The sequence below is a fragment of the Staurois parvus genome, unplaced genomic scaffold, assembly GCF_062004578.1.
Source record: "Staurois parvus isolate SC_StPar_1 unplaced genomic scaffold, SC_StPar_1.0 ptg000151l, whole genome shotgun sequence".
Lineage (NCBI taxonomy): Eukaryota > Metazoa > Chordata > Amphibia > Anura > Ranidae > Staurois > Staurois parvus.
In genome coordinates, this window is record NW_028317947.1 from 3,996,422 (window position 1) to 4,017,877 (window position 21,456).

Here is a 21,456-nt window from a genome sequence, read left to right on the forward strand (position 1 = left end):
ACACTGCAAAGTATTGGTAATCAGTATCGGTGAGTTCTTGATCGAAAGTATCAGTACTCATACTCGAAAAATAAACGCTATCGGTGCATCCCTAAAGGCATTATAAACCTTTCTACCTTCACCTTGTGTTTTTCACCTGCATATGATGTAAATTGATCATGTAGTGTCATGGTCTCATTTGTTGCCCTGTATGCACAGCCTACAGACGATTAAGTCTTCAAATTCCTGTGTCAGCAGTTTATGTTTTTGTTCAAACATTGGCATGCGGAATGGCACTGCATAGGGTAATGCATGACCTCTGTCTGTAGTGTAGGAACTGATACTTCCTGTGAAGAAACTATATGTCCCACAGTCTCTGGGTCTCTCAGTCTAGTGTTCTGCAGGTGAAAGCTGCATAGTAATTAGATCTGATGCAGACACAAGTAGAAAGAGCAATGAAGGGAAAAGCTACAGTATGTTTCATCACATAGGCACACTCACATTTGTGATGCAACACATAGGAAATGGCAAGGCATGGATTGGACACTGCATGACCAAGACATTGCTTGTCCCTTAAGTGAATAGGGACAAGCTAGGTGAATGAATACATAGAAATACTGACAGAAAGTTAACTGCGCTGAGTGATATCTAACCATTATGTCCTGCCAACATCCCAAATGTAACAATTGCAAAATCCAGTGAATACATAGAAATAGTGGCATTAATTAGCCATGACATTACCAACTGCAGCCACTACATTTGAGCCCATCATTACAAGGTAAGGCAAACAAGCAACACAGGGAATATAAATACACTAACACCTAGTTAAATCAACAAAAACATTTGGTAGTGGACTTTCATGCCTAATTAATGTTTTTAATGTTTTTATTGATGTTAATGTGTAGCACTACTCTCATGACGGCCGCTGTAAGATGACAGTCCTCAAAGGTTGCCCTGACCTTGCGCGCCTCCTGACACCTCTGACACCCTGGAATCAAACATAATGCGCAAGAAATCAAAATTTCAAAGAGTGCAGTAAACAATTGAGTATTTACTAATGGTTCTTTAATTGCAGACAGTTAAAGCACATTCTTCTTAAGGTAGTCACCTGATTACTAATCTCAGAGTGAAACACAAATGTACCTGCAGTAGTGAACACAATAAGTCAAACAGAATTTCAGATATACTCAAAGGGAGCCTTTGATCCCAGGTATGAAAGGGAGAAAACGACTTTTCTTCGGTGTCAGTCTGCTGTCATAGAATCCTGATGCCACAGGTGCAGAAAAAACCAACACACTTTCAGAGAGCTAAACATATCAACTATGCTATAAACAAATTCTAAATAGAGTTCCCCTTTAATATGAGCACTGATGTGAGGCACAGCCAGTCTCTGGCTTGAAGAGTGGTGAAAGGGAGTCTTGAAAAGAGCGTCCTGAATCTTCAGCTAGCTCAATAGGGCCCAAAGAGGTTACTGTGCAATGGCAACCAGCAATCCCTGATAATGTAGGTAAATGGCTCCTGAAAAGGTGACTGATTTACTATCAGATGTGTGGTAAAGGTGTCTGCATGCAGTGTCCCTCAGTGTGTAGTGTACAGTGTGGACTTCAGCCCGCTCACCAATCCTGATGACACCGCAGCTCAAGGGATCCAGGATGTCTTGGAAGGCTCCTGCAGAATTTGCAACCAGTGTGTGGCACCCGACCTAGCACTTTGTGACACTGGAATTCCGCAGTGGCTGTGTCAGTGATGATGTGCACAACTCCAGTTAGTCACTCTGCCAACAGGAAGCTGGGGACGGATGATCTGCCTCCAGGTCTGTAGCTCATCCACCAAACATCCTCCACACTGTCCAGCCTGCGTGGCCTACTCCACTATTCCCAGCAACCAGGTCTCTTCTCTCAGCTTCTGCCTGTAGTCCCAAGAGAGAGCCTTTCTCCCGGGGTCTGATTTATATATACTCTCCCAGCATTCCATTTCCTCTGCCAGCCAGCTGGAACTTGTAATTCACAACTGTATTGGTCCCTCTGCAAATCCAGCTTTCTGAACTACATATCCCACAATCCTCAGCTCATCTGTAGGGTCCTTCCCTTTCTCAGCGTCTGAACAATATTTCGCTATCACAGCTGAACACTAGAGGGAGCGCTAACTTAGCATAGTTCTTGCAATCAGGGCCAGTGCTTCCACTAGGGAAACTAGGTGGCTGCCTAGGACGCACTGCCACCTAGGGGTACCTGGGAGCACAACACAGGCCGGCTCTCTCTGTGTGGGATGCCGCCACGTCATGAATGAACCTGCAGCTGAGAGGAGGGGCAGCAGAGGGGAGGAAGAAAGGACAGAGGCAGATGCTGGGTGTCTGGGGCCAGTGTAGTAGCTGAGCTGCTGCTCCTTCCAGTGTTCCTCTCAGACTCAGTCCCTTACTGCAAGCCAGCTGGTGGCTGCTGATCACTGTGGCGTTCCAGTTCTTCTCTTCCCATTCATCAGAGGAGGAAGAGCTGTGTCTGTGGAGGATGGTGATATCTGACTCTGATGTCTCATGTCTGTGTGAGTGTGACCTGGCCGACCATCCATCACATATGCAACGTGTCAGTGAGTTATGACATCATCACAATTCCAAAGCCTGCTCTTCTAGTTCCTGCTGATCTATGTGTGTGTGTGGGGGCTGGGCTGCCTGCTGTCACAGTGTTTTATCTCCTCCTATTGCCTGGGGAATTGCAGCCTGGGATCTGTCAGAGTGTGGATCCGTCATCCTCCACTCACTGCAAATGTCACTCTGCCACTGCCAGCCACAGATACAGTCCGTCCGTGACACTGATTTTGTCTTTAATATTAGTGTTGGTGGCATCTTATGGTACTTATTTTTGCAAATTAAAAGAAATGTAGCAGTTTCATGTTTTGTTGATTTTCTACAGTTTTTTTTTAATTTTTGTTTATTTTTTTTGGTAGCTAGTCTTGCCTAGGGCGCAAAATAGTCTAGCACTGGCCCTGGTTGCAATAGTACAAGTAAGTTAACCAGCACTGGGCTACATCTGTTTAAAGTTTTTATTGATGATTGCTACATATATTTTCAATTTATGTACCTTTTGTAGTCCTGATGAAGGGGGATTGTTTAGGGTCCTGGAAAATGCATTGTATACCTTTTCTTTCCTCTTGTCTTTAAAGCAGCAGGCATTGGGGTTGGTTTACTAAAGCTGGAGAGTACAAAATCTGGTGCAGCTCTTCATAGAAACCAATCAGTTTCCAGATTTGTTTTGCGAAAGCTTAAATGAACAAGCTGAAGTTAGAAGCTGATTGGCTACCATGCACAGCTGCACCAGATTTTGCATTCTCCAGCTTTAGTTAATCAACCCCACTGTGTCCTCTTATTTGAGTGAATAAAAGGAACGTATAATCATTTCAATGTCTTTCTTAGGTGTGAAAAAGTATTTTCTGTTTTTATTTTGCATATTTGTGACACTTAAAAGATTCAGGTCATCAAACAAATTTTAATATTAGACAAAGATAACCCAAGTAAGCGCAAAATACAGTTTTTAAATGATGATTTCATTCATTAACGTAAAAAACCTGCCTGGCCCTATGTGAAAAAGTAATTGCCTCCTAAACCCCCCACTGCATATCCCAAGTGTACTTGAGCTTGAGGTTACAAACTGATGGCCTGTTTAAGGTCATGCCACAGCATCTCAATCAGATTTAAGTTGACTAGGCCACTCCAAAAGCTTACATTTGTTGTTTTTTTTGAGCAATTCAGAGGTGGACCTGTGTGCTTGAGCTTGAGGTCACAACCTGATGGCTGGACATTCTTCTTTAGGATTTTCTGGTAGAGCTCGGAATTCATGGTTCCATCTATTACGGCACATTGTCTAGGTCCTGAAGCTGCAAAGCAGCCCCAGACCATCACACTACCACCACCATGTTTCACTGTTGGTATGATGCTTTTTTATGAAAAAGTTCCAAAAAGTTCAACTTTTGTCTCATCAGTCCACAGAATATTTGCCCAAAAGTCTTGGAGATAATCAAGATTTTTTTTAGAAAATGTGAGACAAGCCTTTGTGTTCTTTTTGGTCAGCAGTGGCTTTTTGCCTTGGAACTCTTGCATGGATGCCATTTTTGCCCAGTATCTCTCTTATTGTTGAATCATGTACACTACCTTAACTGAGGCAAGTGAGGCCTGCAGTTCTTTAGATGTTGTTGTAGGTTCTTTTATGACCTCTTGGATGAGTCATCTTCGAGCAATTTTGGTAGGCCGGCTATTCCTGGGAAGGTTCACCACTGTTTACTCCAGTTGTGGATAATGGCTCTCACCGTGGTTCTCTGGATTCCTAAAGCCTTAGAAATGGCTTTGTAACCCTTTCCAAACTGATGCATGTCAGTTACTTTGTTTCTTATCTGTTCTTGAATTTCTTTAGATTATGGCATGATGTGTTGTCATACAGCTTCTATTTAAGTGGTTTCTTGATTCAACAGGTCTGTCAGTAATCTGGCCAAGGAGTGCAAAGTGAAATTTAATTCTGCTTTCCAAACCATGTGGTTAATCACAGTTCATTCATGATTTAGCAAGGAGGAGGGGGAGGGGGGGAATTCCTTTTTCACATAGGGCCAGGCAGCTTTGGGCAGCTTTTTTCCCTTAATAAATGAAATCATCATTTAAAAACTTTATTTTGTAGTTACACGGGTTATCTTTGTGTAAATTTAAAATTTGTTTGATGATCTGAATCATTTAAGTGTGACAAATATGCAAACAAATAAAAAATCAGGAAAGGGGCAAATACTTTTTCACAGCACTGTAGCTTGGAGTACATAATTTTATCAATATATGGTTAGAATATAGTGAGATCAGAACACCTGTCAGATATTTATCACTGTCTTTGCCCTGGTTAGAGAGATCCGCCTCTCTATTTGTCCTGTTTAATGTTATCTTATAGAGTGAAAATATAAGAAAATCCCAAATTTTGGGTTGTCACCAAAACAGGAATAGAGATGAAATCTTCCATTGTGGACACTAGTTCAGGTGATCTTGGTGACAACTAGGGATTCCCTCAATTTCGAAGGATTTCCTCTCATTTCTTATTTTGGTTATGGAACAGGAAGTGAAGGGAAATCTTTTCAATGGGACATAGATGGCAAAAAAAAAATGGACAGGGGTTATAGCCCTCCCTTACGCTATCCAAAAAACCTTTGTTCTATTTTAAAAACTATATGTTTATATGTTAGCATTAACATGCATTGTGCATCTTTTTTGCTGATACAGGAATAAAGTGCAGAATTTAGAAAGAGAATTAAATCAAAAGATCAAGGATCTGGAAAACATTAAGGCTGAAAATAAACAGCTGCAGGTGAGTTTCTGATATCTGAGGTTAGATTTTTGTGCTGTAATATTCTATAAAATGCAATGCAATATGACTACCAGGAGGCGTTCTGTACACAGATGGTGTACAGAACGCCCCCTGAAAATGCTTGAGCAATTGGCTGACTGATTTTCCCAGAAGTCTGCACATGGTTGATTTTTGGCATCCCCTGCAAGAAAAATGTCATTTATGGTGAGATACTCCCAAAGGGAAATCATATCTAAAGGGATGCAGGCCCTGCTACTTTCCTCATTAGAGCTCTGCAGGTGATGCAGCTGATTGATAATTTTAAAACCACTCCCATACAGATTCACTTGGATACAGACAAACAAACAGCTATTTCTTCAGAATAGCAAAAGATAGGAATCTGTAACAAAGCTTGTTAAAATCCTTGCAATGAACATAGATCACCCAGAGGGAAATGTTTTTATCTCAACAAAAATGGAGTTACTCTTTAATTATAACATTGAAAGTGTTTTGTTACAGCTGTGTTTTAATGAAAAAAATTACCAGTTTATCCTGCAAGAGGTTCGGAGCTGTCCTGTGCAGTTTTTTTCTGAAGTAGGCTTATGAGTCTTGCTCAGTTCACCTCTGTGAACTACAGAACACCTCCCTGTATGTTATGGCGATGAGAGGAGGGGGGAATTCTGTAGTCCTAATGCACTTCCTGATGAGCATTGTCACCTGAGGACATGAATTGTGTTACTGGCAAGAGCAGCAAATGAAAATAAAGGAATAAAATACATAAAAAAAAGGAAAACAAATGCAGACACCACATCTAAATATTAGTTAGCCACTATACATATAATTTTTGTTCTTAGATTTAGACATTTATGTAGCACTACCTCCTTAAGGTTTGCTTAGTAATTTTTGGGTTCCCTGTCAATCTAGACCTCTCGATGAAAGCCCAACCTCTGGTTACACCACCATGCTTTGGTGACCCAGATAAATCGCACCTGTAAAATGGACTCTCATACATAGTAGTATAAACCAAACTGAAGTTTATATTGGAAGTGAACGTAACTGAGTCAAGAATAACAAAACAACACTGATATAGACAGCAAGTATGGTCACTCTTGGCAATTGTGAGCAAAAGTAATGACATTTACAATGAAGCAACAGTGACTATTAGTAGGCCTGCTTTCAGTAATAATCCACTGCCTCAAATCTGAGGGGACTGTTGGATCCCCAGTGTGCAGGAATTACTTTCAATAACAGATAAGCTCAATGCTGGATAACAAGGATTAGATGTGAAATACAGAGAATTCTCAGTTATAATTGGCACTGTCTCCTTTAAGAGCTCTATAATGTCCTCTGCACGCTTGTTGGGGCTCAATTGATGTGAAGTTGCGTCAAGGGGTGGATGGTAGTTCCTCAGGATGGTCACATCAAAGATAGTTTAGGGAAAAGGAGAAGATTTAACACTTTCCTAATCGATGGTAAAGAATTAGTACAAGGTTCCCTTTAAGAGCTCTAACCATTGAGCTTGATGTAGTAAATTGCAGCGATTGGTATAAATGTCTATGAACAAAGGCAAAAGGATAGACAGTAGTATGAATCCTGCTCTGCAGAAAGGGAAATGGACTGGTTGATTCAATTGGCACTGCTATATCTTGATCTGTAACTGTACTGTATATCCTGCGGTCAACTAACTGTACTGCAGATGTATTCCAATGATGACGCTGGTATAACTAGGACACAAACTAGGGCAGCTGTATGTAATGTTCAGAACTATGTGCAGGTAGATAACGGAGGTGGTGAACTATCAATGTTCACTTTGTTAGTGAATGCATGGGTCTCTCTCACCCATTCAATGTGATTCGGTGGATTGCCGCTATACGTCTTTCCCAATGGATAGGGACAGTCCATGGGCCCTCTGGTTCAGACTTGGCTTCTGCTCTGCCATCTGCTGTCAGAGTGGCCTTCTTGGCAGTGTGGTAATAACATTTCAACGGGTTACATTTAGAAACTACAAATCAGTCTAGAACCTACTAGTCAGGGAACATGAGTCTTAAATTAATTGTGGGCCTAACTGCGTCCAGTACAGAAGAACTAACAAGGAATGAAGGAGTACTGGAATACAATTCTGTTGTTTTCTTCTGTTTATTAATGTTAAGGGTAGTTCCTATCTTCCTTACCTTCACACCCTTTGCATTTTCACTATCTGTATCATGTTTTTGTTGTACAGTATTTTTTCATTTAGACTGAGATGCAATTTATTTGAATCATATTGATCATCTTTATATTATGGGTGCATGAAGAGTAAGGAATTGTATGTGTGTTTTTGCATTGCAATTTTTCCATATAATTACTACTGCAGCACAGTGTTATACATTACCTCCATTAAAATGAATTTATTTTACCATTGTTCTGAGGTTTACCTGTGGCAACGACTATATTTTCAGTTTACACATGTACTTTCAAATGTATATGATCCTCTTGAATAGAATATTAACATCCCAGTGATCTTGATAGATCATGGTTAACCGTGTGATTCAATATACCATACTTCTTTGGCATACTAACATTTGGCTAAGCAGAGCTCATTCCCTGACACCTCCCTTCCCTTCTTTACTCTAACTTTTCTTCCTCCTACTTTCTTTTCTCTTCCTTCTTTATTCCCCCCCCCCTTTTTAATATTTTAACAAAACCCCCTAATAATAAGCACATTGCCTAATCTCATCTGCTCTGCAGTATGATCTATGGGGATGCCATCTTGGTGTAACCCATGATAACAAACATCTCTGTATTAGCATTCCCAACCAGACAGTTTCTACTAATATATAACCAAACTGGCTTTGGTTGTCGATTTAAAGTAGAACGATGGGGAAAACTTTTTTTCTTTCATTTTGGATAGAGTAAGGGCTGGTTCACACCATAGAAATGCAGTCCAGATGCACTCTGATGCGTTTTTGGCACCTTCTGGTGCATTTTTTATGCATTTTTTACGTTTTCTGGTGTGTTTTTCATGCAATCCAGTTAATTTTTTCCCCCTTTCTTTTTCTTCGATTTAAATTATTATTACTATACAGGATTTATATAGCGCCATCAGTTTGTACAGCACTTTACAATATAAAGGGAGACAGTACAATTACAATACATTTCAGTACAGAAGGAATAGGAGGGCCTTGCTCGTGTAGCTTACAATCTAAAGGAAGGGGTAGGTGGTAAAAAAGGTGATAGCTGCAGGGGATGATCTTATGGAGGTGACTCAAGTACAGTTCTTAGGTGGAGGTAGAGGTGGGGTAGGCTTCACTGAATAAGTGAGTTTTCAAAGATCGCTTAAAGGCAGACAGGGTGGGGGCTGACCGGACATACTGGGGTAGGGAGTTCCAGAGGATGGGGGACGCTCTGGCGAAGTCCTGGAGTTGAGCATGGGAGGAGGTGACAAGGGAGCTAGAGAGCAAGATGTCTTGGGAGGAGCGGAGCAGACGATTTGGACAATATCTGTGGATGAGGTCGGTGAGGTAGGCAGTGTGGTGGATGGGACATGTGCATTTTGGTGCATTCCAGTGCTTTCCGGTGCATTTTTGATTTGTTTTACCGCATTCCAGTACAGTTCTGTGCAGGAAAAGTGCAACCTGTAATCAGTAAAGTGCAATCTGTAATCAGAACGCACTGGAACTGCAAGCACTGATGTAAACTATGACATTGACAACCATATAACCTACTTTCTGTGCCTTTTAAATGCAGAACAAAAAGCAACTGAAACACATGTAGTGTGAACTGGCCCTAAGGGAGGTTTATGACCCCTGTCAATTTATTTTTTGCTATCTGTGTCCTGATGGGTAGATTTACCTTCACTTCTTGTCCCATAACCAAAACAGGAAGTGAGGGAAAATCCCTACAAATTAGGGAGGTCCTTAGGGACCCCCAAATCACCAGAACTAGTGTCCCCACAGGAAAATTTCCCTTTGATTACTTTTCTGGGGAAAACCCAAAATGTATGGTTTTCTTTTGCTTCCACTTTCAATGATAATGGTAAAAATGGGCACAGACAGCAATAAAAATCTAAAGGTTTTCTAATCCATCTCCACTCTATCCAAAATAAAAAAAATTTTTCCTTTAAGACATTATTTTGTGGTTGAATGTATTATATGCAGTTATGTTTAGGGTCCTTTCACACCAGCCACCGATTTAAGTGCAGAGTGTGGTCCGATGGGAATCACCGCTCTTTAACACACTGTTCTTTTTTATTTTAAACAAACTTTATTGAAATGTCACAGAGACATTTCATTAAGTTCAATTGGCCACTGTGCGGTACCTCGCGCTGCAGTGTGCTGAAAAAAAGTAGTGCACTCGCTACTCTTTTTCATTGCACCATGCCCGAACACCTCCGCAACGCAGTGGGGTGAATCGGTCACAGAATTTTGCCTTGTCATGCAGTGGGACTGTGCTGCAATAACCGCTCAGCGCAGTCCTACAGTATCTGGTGTGAATGGTCCCTTAGACTCATGTACATCAGTCAAAGAGTTTTGTAACAGTGTTATACAGTAATGCATGGTTTGTGATTCATATTCTTACACATTGGTCTTGAAATGTGTATGTTATGCCTTATTGCAAGACTATTACTCTGATTTTTTGTTGTAAACTACAAAATGATACAATGTACACATGTTGCATATGTTCAATAAAAATGTATTGAATTAGGAAAAAATTTAATGGCGTAAAAATGAAATAAGAGCTTAATTTGTATTGTTTGTATCTGCTTGGATTTCAGTGTTAAATTTTTTTTCTAGATAGCATTATGCAGGTTAATGTTAGAACCCTACTTAGAACTTTTACCATTGGGGTGGCATGATGTTTAGGCTTCTGATGTGTGAAGTCAAATCTATAGAACAATAAGATGCAAATCCACCTCCAATTATCCAACATGCATGATGTCATGCAAATATTTAACATTTTCTTAGTATATCTTTTACTGCTAGTCCACACTCTAAGCAGGACCTTTCCTACTGTAAGGTGAGAATTTTTGTCCTCATGCACACAGGACGTTTTTACAGCGGCTGTTTTTTACTTTTGATTTTTTTTTCTACAGCCAGTAAACCCCCCAGCATGTTATCCTATGTGTCCATGCACACATAGACTGTAATCAACATTTTTTGGCAGGGGTGTTTTTTGGCTGAAAAAAAAAAACAGAACTAGTGGGTTTCTAGAGGAGTTTTTTAGCTGTAAAAACGCTCTTGTGGCAAACCACAGTAAAACGCGGTAAATTGTGTCAAACCAGCATTTTTGGACTTTTTTTTAGCAAAAAAAATTTTTTTTTGCTAAAAACAAACTTTAAAAAATGCTAAAATCTGCAAATGCAAAAGCGAAACACTGCAGCTAAACGCTAATACAAAAATGCTAAAATACACTGAAAAACGCACGTTTTTAACTTGGCTTTACACAGCTAGCGTTACCAGCATTGTTAAAATGCCCCGTGTGCATGGAGCCTTAGATAGCACTTGCTAAGGCTACAAGGGGATGCTTAACACTTTACACCATGGCCTCTTAGCTGCCTCCTATTGGTAAGTAATCTGTGAAAACAGCAGAGGATGTAGAATTTGAATCCCTGCAAAATTGGTACAGTAGATTAAATTAGTATTTAGGGTATTTATTATCAGGAGGTGTATGCACGTGGCTGTGAGCATGGAGTTACATCAGAAATGGTATGGCAGTATTTTAGATGCAATTTGTAGGAACTCTCCCAACCTTGCAAGTTTGATCTGACCATTGATCATTCCTTTCTAGCTGTCATCCCATTAACCTCCTTAGCGGTATTTCCGAGTGCAGCTCGGGGTAAAGTTTCAGTACCCAAAGCGGTAACCCCGAGCTACACTCGGGCTTACCATGCAGCGTTGCATAGGGAGTCCCTGCAGCGCTTACCTTGTCCTTCGCTCCCGCGATGCGTCCCCTGCAGTGTCCCTGGCCATCTCCTCCGGCCGATGCCGGCATCCGGCTTCCGTGTTCCGGTCCCTGTGACGTCGGGACGTATGGGCGACGGAACCGGCGGCAAATTTTAAATTTTTTAAAAAATGTCATTTTTTTTACAATGATTATTACATAGTAAAACAATGCTGTTTCACATACACATTTCACATACATTTTGTCCCTACTGCTTTGTCCTGTCTCCTGCCTGCATTTTGACTGTTCTTTCTGCCTGAAAACTTAGAAAAGTCCATGGCGTCCAAAAAGCGTCCCTTTATTTCAAAAGCGGTTTTAGACTGGCTAGAGAACAGCGTTAGTAAATCAGAACCACTTGCAGAATTGAGTGATAATGATTTGTGGGGAAATTCGTCATCAGACACTGAAAACGATTCTGCGACTTTGCTCAGCGATGTGCGAACTTGGCGCTATATTTCAAATTTCAGTGTTTTTGGTTTGATTATATTATTTAATTAAATTTATTATTATTATATTATTATTTTTTATAATTATATATTAAATTATAATTTATGATTTTGCGTTTCAAGTTTTATCATATCCGGAATGTTTACTAGACTCTTGTTTGGACAGATTTCAGTGAGTTATTCCTAAATTACAGGCCTACAATAAAAAAATACATATTTCCATGCAAAAAAATGGTACCGCTTTCAGCACCAAAAATCTGAAATAATTATACCGCTAGGGAGGTTAACATGGATTTTAGGATTGCCAAGTGTGCCTCTAATTGCTATTATGTAGGAAAGTGCATACCCCCAGCCCCAGTTCTGGGGAAGAAAACAATAGACATCTGCTGGAAACAAGTCTACCCTAGCTGGATTGCTAGTTCCCCTGAGAACACAATGAAGAAAATCAGCAAAAAATAAATCTATATTTCCTGTAATAATACACAGGCTCTTAAATCAAAGGAACAAATACTAAGGCAGGCAAATATACAGGGATAGATTGCAATGTGATAGAACCTTAATCTGTGACAACAATCAATATCTTGCTCTCTTTTGTTGCAGAGTGACAACGAAGCCAAGCAACAAGCAGTAGAGAACCTCAGTGATCTTTTAGATAACTGTAAAAAAGAGGTCACCAAAATGACAGCTAAACTTGAGGTTTGTATGCCAACTTCTCTAGCTTCTCTTCTGGACACTCTGGAAATGGGATGGCTAACATACAAATTATATAGTGAATTCTTCAGAATGGAACTTCTATTGCTGCACTTAAAGTGTTACTAAACCCAGGACCCTGCATTCACTGTATCTGGTCCCCCACAGTACACAGAACATGGAAATGCAATTAATCTAGTAAATATAAACTGCTAAATACCTTTTCTCATCAGCAGCATATAGCAATCGTGTAATGTCTATCAGTGTTTGGCTAAGCACTGGTTGATGCTTGTAGGAGAAGTTTCATTCTCCTCTGACTATCCTATGAGGCTGACCCTCTGTCTGGACAGTGCTGATTGGCCCTGTGCCGATCACCTGCACCCTCCCAAAAGACTCTCTAGCAGTACACACTAAACTGAGCATGTGCAGAATACCTCATATGTCTCTGTACTTTCAGCTAATGGATTGGGGACTGTGGAGGAAGGGGAGGATCAGAAAAGACAGGATCAAAGCCTACACTACAATTATGTTCATCTTATTAGGTTTACTGCTTGTCTCTCTTGCCTGTCAGAGAAGACAGGATCAAACATCCTTTTACACGATTTGGAACCCCTTAGGTTCCACAGTATTAGAAGTATTCTGTACTGCATATACAGACTGATTTTACTGTTGTGGGTTTAGTAACACTTTAACATTTCTCACTGCCTTCACTGCTAAACACTGCTTTGATCATGAGGAATCCTCTATACAGTACATAATGGTCAAAGGGGAGGAACCACCGAATGCCCTGTGGCCTCAGAAGATTGACACTCCCGGAAGTGTCACTTTCTGAAGAGGACTTTGGGGGATGATTCCTTTGATGGAGCATGGCCAGTGGGAGATGTAAGTATGTGCTTTCTTCTTTGCAGTTATGTCCTTGATTTCAACTTCCATTAATCCGTCCTTTTTCAGAGTGTGCAGCCTAAACTACAATTCTGTTCATGGTATTAGGTTTGCTTGTCTGCCCTTGCCACTCCATACTCTCTTCATATAAATCTCTGCCGTCACTAATTACATATATATAGTCAGTCAGGATGAAAAAAGACACAAGTCCATCTAGTTCAACCAATAGATAAATAAACAGAAAACCTCCATAAACAGTACATAATCCTATATCTACAGTTAATCCAGGATTAAGACAAAAAAACTCTATATAGCACGGTCCAACTTATTCTAGTAGGAGGAAAAAAATGCCTTCCTGGTACCACAGAAGGCAATCAAGAGTTCCCTGGATCAGCAATCTCTGGTGTTGTTACTTATAAATGTTAATATCAAGTTATATTTTGTGCATTTAGGAATGCATTCAGCTCTTGAGCTGAGCTGGCCAGAAGCAATTCTTAACTGACTCCTGTTGCACATTTTCACAGCTCTTATTGTGAAAAAGCCTTTCTGTATGTGTAGGTTAAATCTATTTTTCTCCAGACGTTAAGAGTGTCCCCTTGAATTTTTGGGATGACCATACCCCGAATAATTCTACACCCAGTTCACTATATGTACCACCTATGTATTCATATATGGTGATCATTCATATCCCACTGTATTCTCAAGAGAGAATAAATTCAGTTCCTATAATCTTTCCTCATAGCTGAGTTCCTCCATGCTTGTTATTAGTTTGGTTGCCCTTTTCTGCACTTTCTCCAATTCCCCGATATCCTTTTTGTGAATTGCTCAAAACTGAACTGCATATTCCAGATGAGGTCTTACTAATGATTTTTACAGGGGTAATATGATATCTCTCTCTCTCTCTGGAGTCTATACCTCTTGTAATACAAGAGAGGATTTTGCTCGCTTTAGAAACCGCAGCTTGGCATTGCATGCCATTATTAAGCTTGTGATCTACCAGAACTCCCAGATCGTTCTCCACCATTGATTCCCCCAGCTGTTCTCCTCCTAGAATGTATGATGCAAGCATGTTTTTAGCCCCCAAGTGGAAAGCTTTATGTTTATCAACATTAAACCTCATTTACCACATAGTTGGCTGGTTAAATAATGCACTGAAGTCTGTGTGTATGTTGGAGACATTCTGTAAGGACGTTATTCCATGGCATAGCTTGGTGTCATCTGCAAAGACTGAAATGGTACTTTTAATTCCAAACTCCATATAATTTATAAATAGGTTAAACAAAAAGGGGTCCCAGCACTAAACTTTGGGGTACTCCACTAATAACCTTAGCATAATACTGTATTGGTCATCAGTGGAGATAAGCACAAGCATCATTTGGAATACTTTGTGTTGTTGTCAATTCTATGGTAATCTAATTGTCTATCTGTTAAATTAAGTTTATGTATTAAAGGAAACAAAACAATGATAAAGTTTGAACTTTATCAAACCCTTCAATGTGGTGAGAGCAGGCCTTTTTTTTAGCTTGAGTGTGACAGAGGTGCCCCTTGCCCACTGCTCACTATGCAGAAGCTCGCTTCTGTGTGTATAAGTGACAGCACTCCTCTCCTGGCAATTTGTACAGAACCCTTCCTGCACTATCCCTATAAGAGCAGAGGAGGGAGGGGGTAAGGGATGTGCTGAGCTGTGATAATCTCATGGCAACAGCTTCTCCTGAAACCCGCAGCATGCACACTCCTGCTGTAAGACAGCCCACGCTAGAATCATATTTTTTCAATCAACCAGTGGGTTGAATCCAAAAAAAAAAAATGATCCGATTCCCCCATCCACACATTTAAGGTGGATGAGGAAATCACTCCCACTGAGTTATTGTGTTCTGACAGCGGGGAGACTTCACTACCATCAGAATACAATGATATGTGCTGCTGGCTATATTTAGAGTGCTCTGTACTGGACGGTGGGGTGTGTAGAGCTCTCTACTGGGTGGAGAGCTCTGTACTGGGTGGAGGAGGGACAATTAGGAGTAAACTGAACATAGCGCATTCCTGAACTGTGCACTCGGAAAAGAGCGCACATTCTTGAACTCTGCCTTCTGTACGTAATACACTCCTGAACTATGCTCTCTGTACATAGTGCACTCCTGAACTCTGCTCTCTGTATGTAGTGCACTCCTGAACTCTGCATTCTGTACATAGCGCACGTCTGAACTCTGCACTCTGTTCATAGTGTAGTCCTGAACTCTGCACTCTGTAGAAGATGAACTCTTGAACTCTGCCCTCTGTACATAGGGCACTCATGAACTCTGCACTCTGTACATAGTGCACCCCTTAACTCTGCACTCTGTACATAGTGCCTCTTGAACTCTGCCCTCTGTACATAGCACACTTCTGAACTCTGGACTCTGTACATAGCGCACTCCTGAACTCTTCCCTCTGTACATAGCATACGTTTGAACTCTGCACTCTTTAACTCTGCAGTCTGTACCTAGCGCATTCTTGAATTCTGCCCTCTGTACATAATACACTCCTGAACTCTGCACTCTGTACATAGTGCACTCCTGAACTCTGCACTTTTTACATAGTGCACTTTTGAACTCCGCACTCTGTACACAGCACACTCCTGAACTCTGCCCGCTGTACATAGTGCACTTCTAAACTCTGCACTCTGCATGTAGCTTACTCCTGAACCCTGCAATTTGTACATAGTGCACTCCTGAACTCTGCACTCTGTACATAATGCACTCCTGAACTCTGATCTCTGTACATAGTGCACTCCTGACCTCTGCACTCTGTACATAGCACACCCCCTAAACTCTGCACTCTGTACGTAGTGCATCACTTAACTTTACACTCTGGACATCGCTCACACTCTTGAACTCTGCCCTCTGTTCATAGTGCACTTCTGAACTCTGCACTCTGTACCTAGCGCATTCTTGAATTCTGCACTCTGTACCTAGCGCATTCTTGAATTCTGCACTCTGTACCTAGCGCATTCTTGAATTCTGCACTCTGTACCTAGCACACTCCTGAACTCTGCATTCTGTACATAGCACACTCCTGAGCCCTGCACTCTGTGGCTCACTCCTGAGCCCTGCACTCTGTACACAGCGCACTCCTGAACTCTGCACTTTGTACATAGTTCACTCCTGAACTCTTCCCTCTGTACATAGTGCACTTCTGAACTCTGTTCTCTGTACATAGTGCACTCTTGAACTTTGCACTCTGTACATAGTGCACTCTTGAACTCTTCCCTCTGTACATAGCACACTTCTGATCTCTGCTCTCTGTACATAGTGCACTCCTGAACTCTCCCCTCTGTACATTGTGTACGTTTGAACTCTGCACTCCTTAACTCTGCAGTCTGTACGTAGCACATTCTTGAATTCTGCCCTCTGTACATAATACACTCCTGAACACTGCACTCTGTACATAGTGTACTTTTGAACTCTGCACTCTGTACACAGCACACTCCTGAACTCTGCGCGCTGTACATAGTTCACTTCTAAACTCTGCATGTAGCTTACACCTGAACTCTGCAATCTGTACATAATGCACTCCTGAACATGCGCTATGTACTCCTGAGCCCTGCACTCTGTACACAGCGCACTCCTGAACTCTGCACTTTGTACATAGTTCACTCCTGAACACTGCACTCTGTACATAGCGCAGTCCTGAACTCTGCACTCTGTACATAGTGCACTCCTGAACACTGCACTCTGTACATAGTGCACTCCTGAACTCTGCTCTGTGTTGTGGTTGAGTTTCTGCACCTATTCCCTGAGAATAAAAGCCCTGCGTTAGAGTACATTAAAGGATATGTCCACTGATGTGCTGATGACTGGGTGAATCCTTTTTTGATACTTCCAGAAATGTTGTACAGATTTTTTTTTAGTCAGATAGAGCATGGGTAGATGAAATTTAGTGCTATGAGATGTTTGTGAAAAATGGTGGAATTTAATATAGATGGGATATGTGCACATATACCTTTATGCACATGTATTGTTTATTTTATCCTAATAATTAATTATGTTTTTTCTAAAATAAATGCTAATTCAGTTGTTCCCTAAAGCTGCCATACAGTAGTAAATATTTTTAAATTTTCTGATCATTAGTAGGGTAAAATCAACATTAATTTTCAACCACAGTGACAAGAATAAAGTAATATCTAACAGTGTACAGTATGTGGTTTTCCTTCGGGAAACTATTCATTCTAAAATCAAAGGTTAAAAGCAAACAAAATTTTGAAGTACTTTCAAATGACATTCGTCAAGCGAAAAAAAGTGCTGAGAACTTTGTTGATTGTTCATGCAAATATTTTTAGATTAGAAAATCTGCTACTGTATGGTCAGCTTTACCAACTCACTGTTTAATTAGATGACAAATGCCTGGGATGTAAGTAATTTGACTTTAGGCTCTGTTACGGGTTATGGCAAAGCCAGTGAGCTAATCAGAGAATCCAGGGGTGAGGACCATTGGGACCTTTGCTACGTGCTAAGTACACTTGACATGGTGGCTACAAAGAGGGAAGTTGTGATGTCCCGTTTAATGAAACTGGAGTTAATTAGCCTTTTCTAGAGATGGCCAGTAACCATGCTGATTGTGTGAAAGTATTACAGGGACAGTTGTCTCACTAATTCTGTACTTTTATATACAAGGTGCAAACAGGTATTTCAGAATCAGACAAGAGACAGAAAGAGGAATTTCAGCGTTCACTGGAGGTGGAGGTAAAACAATAATTTGTGCACTGACCATCTATCCACTATTCTACAACAAAAAAGTTTGTATTTGGAATAATAAGTGTCCATATACTGTAAATGTATGTGTGCAGCAGGTTAAAGAGAAATTTGACTTATTTTTTAATTAAAGGTCAGCAGCTACAAATACTGTAGTTGCTGATGTTTACAAATAAGGTACCTAACAAGTGCCTAGGGTCCAGTGCTATCTTCCTGCAGCTGGTTCTGCTTACTGCTGAGGGTCCACGGCACCACCATTTTGGATATGGGAGCCAACTTTGACTTCCTGAAACATGCACAAGGTGCTGTGGGGATGGTTCTGCCTTTTAAGGCAGAAAAGTTATATGCAGGTGGTATAAAATTCTTATTTATGATTTTTATGCTTATGTTACCAGTGATGGACAGGGTTGCCAAGTTGCCTATGCAGGACTATTTTTTCAGCCTGCCTATTTACCTACTGTCCACTTTGTATTGATTGATATCTAGGTAGAAGTGAGCAGTGTTTATTTCTAGGTTGCGGTGGGAGGGATCTCTGCAGCCATCTGAACTACAGTTGCAAGAAAAAGTATGTGAACCCCTTGGGATTACGTGGAGTTTTGCATGAATTGGGCATAAAATGTGCTCTGAACGTCATCTAAGTCACAACAATAGAAGAACACAGTCTGCTGAACATAATACTACACAAACATTAGATGTTGCCATGGTTTCATTGCACATAACATGTAAATATTCACAGTGCAGGGAGGAAAAAGTATGTGAACCTTTGGACTTAATAACTGGTTGACCCTCCTTTGGCAGCAATAACCTCAACCAAACGTTTTGATGTTGGTGTGCTGTACCTTTTTTTTCTCCACACAAAGTGTTGTGTGTTCTTCCCAAACAACTCAATCTTGGTTTCATCTGTCCACAGTATATTTTGCCAGTAGTGCTGTGGAACATCCAGGTGCTCTTTTGCAAACTTCAAACGTGCTGCAATATTCTTTTTGGACAGCAATGGCTTCCTCCGTGGTGTCCTCCCATGTACTCCATTCTTGTTTAATGTTTTCCTTATTGTAGATGTGTCAACAAAAATGTTAGCATGTGCCAGAGATTTCTGTAGGTCTTTAGCTGACACTCTGGGATTCTTCTTTACCTCATGCAGCATTCTGCGCTGTGCTCTTGCAGTCATTTTTACAGTACGACCACCCCTAGGGAGAGTAGCAACAGTGCTAAACTTTCTCCATTTGTAGACAGTCTGTCTTACCGTGGACACATGAACATCAAGGCTTTTGGAGATACTTTTGTAACCCTTTCCAGCTTCATGCAAGTCAACAATTCTTGATCGTAGGTCTTCTGAGAGCTCTTTTCTGCGAGGCATGGTTCACATCAGACAGTGCTTCTTGAACCCAGTAAACCCAAAACAGGTGTGTGTTTTTTAAGGACAGGACAGCTGTCAGCAACACATCCAATATCATCAGACTGATTGGAGTCAAGGTTGGCTCACTCCTGGCTCCAATTAGCTCTGGGAGAAGTCATTAAGCTAGGGCCTCACATACTTTTTCCTCCCTGCACTGTGAATGTTTACATGTTATGTGCAATTAAACCATGGCAACATCTAATGTTTGTGTAGTATTATGTTCAGCAGACTGTGGTCTTCTATTGTTGTGACTTAGATGACGTTCAGAGCACATTTTATGCCCAATTCATGCAAAACTCCACGTAATCCCTAGGGGTTCACATACTTTTTCTTGCAACTGTACATCTAGTAAAAATGGACCCCTAGTTCCCAGAGGGCTCTTGTGTACTTGCGCAGTTTGCACAAATGCTATGTCCACCCTGAATGTTACAACAGTATTTGTCAGCTTTCCCCATATGGAAGAAAAATATATTTGAAATATATTATAAAAATATTCTTTCCAAATATATTGCTATATATTTGAAATGCTACAATTTTGGCCATATTCAATATATTTCAAAATATATTTCAATAAATATATATATATATATATATATATATATATATATATATACTGCATGTTGAAATGCGTTATTATTACAAAATATATGAAAAATATTTTTAAAGATACATTTCAAATATACTGTATGTCTTTAAAAATGCAAATCTACGTTTTTGGAATACATTTACAAATACTTCTAAAAATATATGTTAAAATGATTTTTTTATGTCATTTCAAAATATATTTCAAATATATTTTTCTTCCATGTGGGTTGTCAGGATACTTAAAGCTTGTTTCCTGCAGCATTAGTGTGACCAGATACTGTATGTAGAAACTACACAGAGGAAACTGTGGCCTGAGTAAAGTTACCAGACAAAGCCAGATAAGATCTGAATCAGCAGCTGAATTTCACCAAATGTGAGACGCCCCGATCAACAAAGGAATGAGCCAAACATTTGTATTCCAGTAACTGCTCACTATTTGATTCTGAAATAACTAGTGCCAATATTCTCTTTCTTCCTCCGCTAGCAACACATAATATAAGACATTGTTTGGATGCATCCTGATACAGGATCCCTAAAACAATAAAATTGAATACAAACAAAACAACTCACATCTCCCGGTGTAGCCAAATGACCAGATCTTGTCATTTGGCTTCAGTATTATGACAGGATACTACATGCTAGCAGGCCCAGACTGTGACAAAAAAGAGACCGAACAGACAAGAGGGGAGGGTTGCTATGTTTGCGGGGTAGTTGATGACAGGATATTTATGGAGTCAGTCCTCTGTACTGTAATGTAAAGGGGCACTGTGATACAAAGAAAAGGATCACTGTAATGAATACAGTGTCCCTTTACAGTGCAGTTCCTTTATATTCCAGTGCCCCTTTACATTACAGTGCCTCTAGCAATCACAGCCCCCCATCACAGTGCCCCTTGCAGTCATGCCCCCCCACCATTTTCTCTCTGATCACAGTGCCCTCTTTTACTCTATGCCTCCCCTGCACAGTCCTACCTTTGGCAGGGGAGAGGCAAGATTCAACCTGAGTGTCCTCTCGAGGGTCTCCCACCCCACCAAATGTGTCATCCTATCAGCAGGGTAGGGGATGGGAAGAGCTACAGATCTGGATCATGTTATGAAGCAGGTAGTTACCCACTTGTTAATATGAAAAGACTACCACTCCAGCTCCTCCTTCCCCCTGCTCTGCTGATAGGATGACATAGTGAGCCGGGAGTGGAGACAAATAAATGTCCGCATTGCGGGAGGTGAATGGTGACTGCAGTCTGTGTTAGCCCTGTCTGGACCACGGACTCCGGGTTTCCTCCTGCTGTCCGTAAATGCCCTGTGTGCCCCATGGCCAGCCTGGGCCTGCATGCTAGTATCCTACAGTGTGACCAAATATGTGGAAACTATACTAAGAAAACGAAGCTCAGGCCTAAAGCTGGCCATAGCTGGATTGAAAAGCCCCCGGTTGAGCAGGAACCAGCTGAATTTCGATCCATGCATAACTGTTCCTGTTTGAGACTTCCTCTACACACCTCTGCTCTGCTTCATAAATTTACC

The 21,456-nt window shown here is 40.8% G+C and overlaps 1 protein-coding gene across 3 annotated transcripts in view; it reads left to right on the plus strand.

The window, feature by feature from the left end:
- Positions 1–21,456, plus strand: part of CALCOCO2 (calcium binding and coiled-coil domain 2) — a 113,398-nt gene that overhangs the window by 50,855 nt on the left and 41,087 nt on the right. For all 3 annotated transcript variants that reach the window (XM_089674362.1, XM_089674363.1, XM_089674364.1), the window contains 3 exons: positions 5,225–5,309; positions 12,254–12,349; positions 17,878–17,946. In XM_089674362.1, coding sequence (XP_089530488.1) covers positions 5,225–5,309; positions 12,254–12,349; positions 17,878–17,946 — 250 coding nt within the window. The remainder of the gene's footprint in view (positions 1–5,224; positions 5,310–12,253; positions 12,350–17,877; positions 17,947–21,456) is intronic.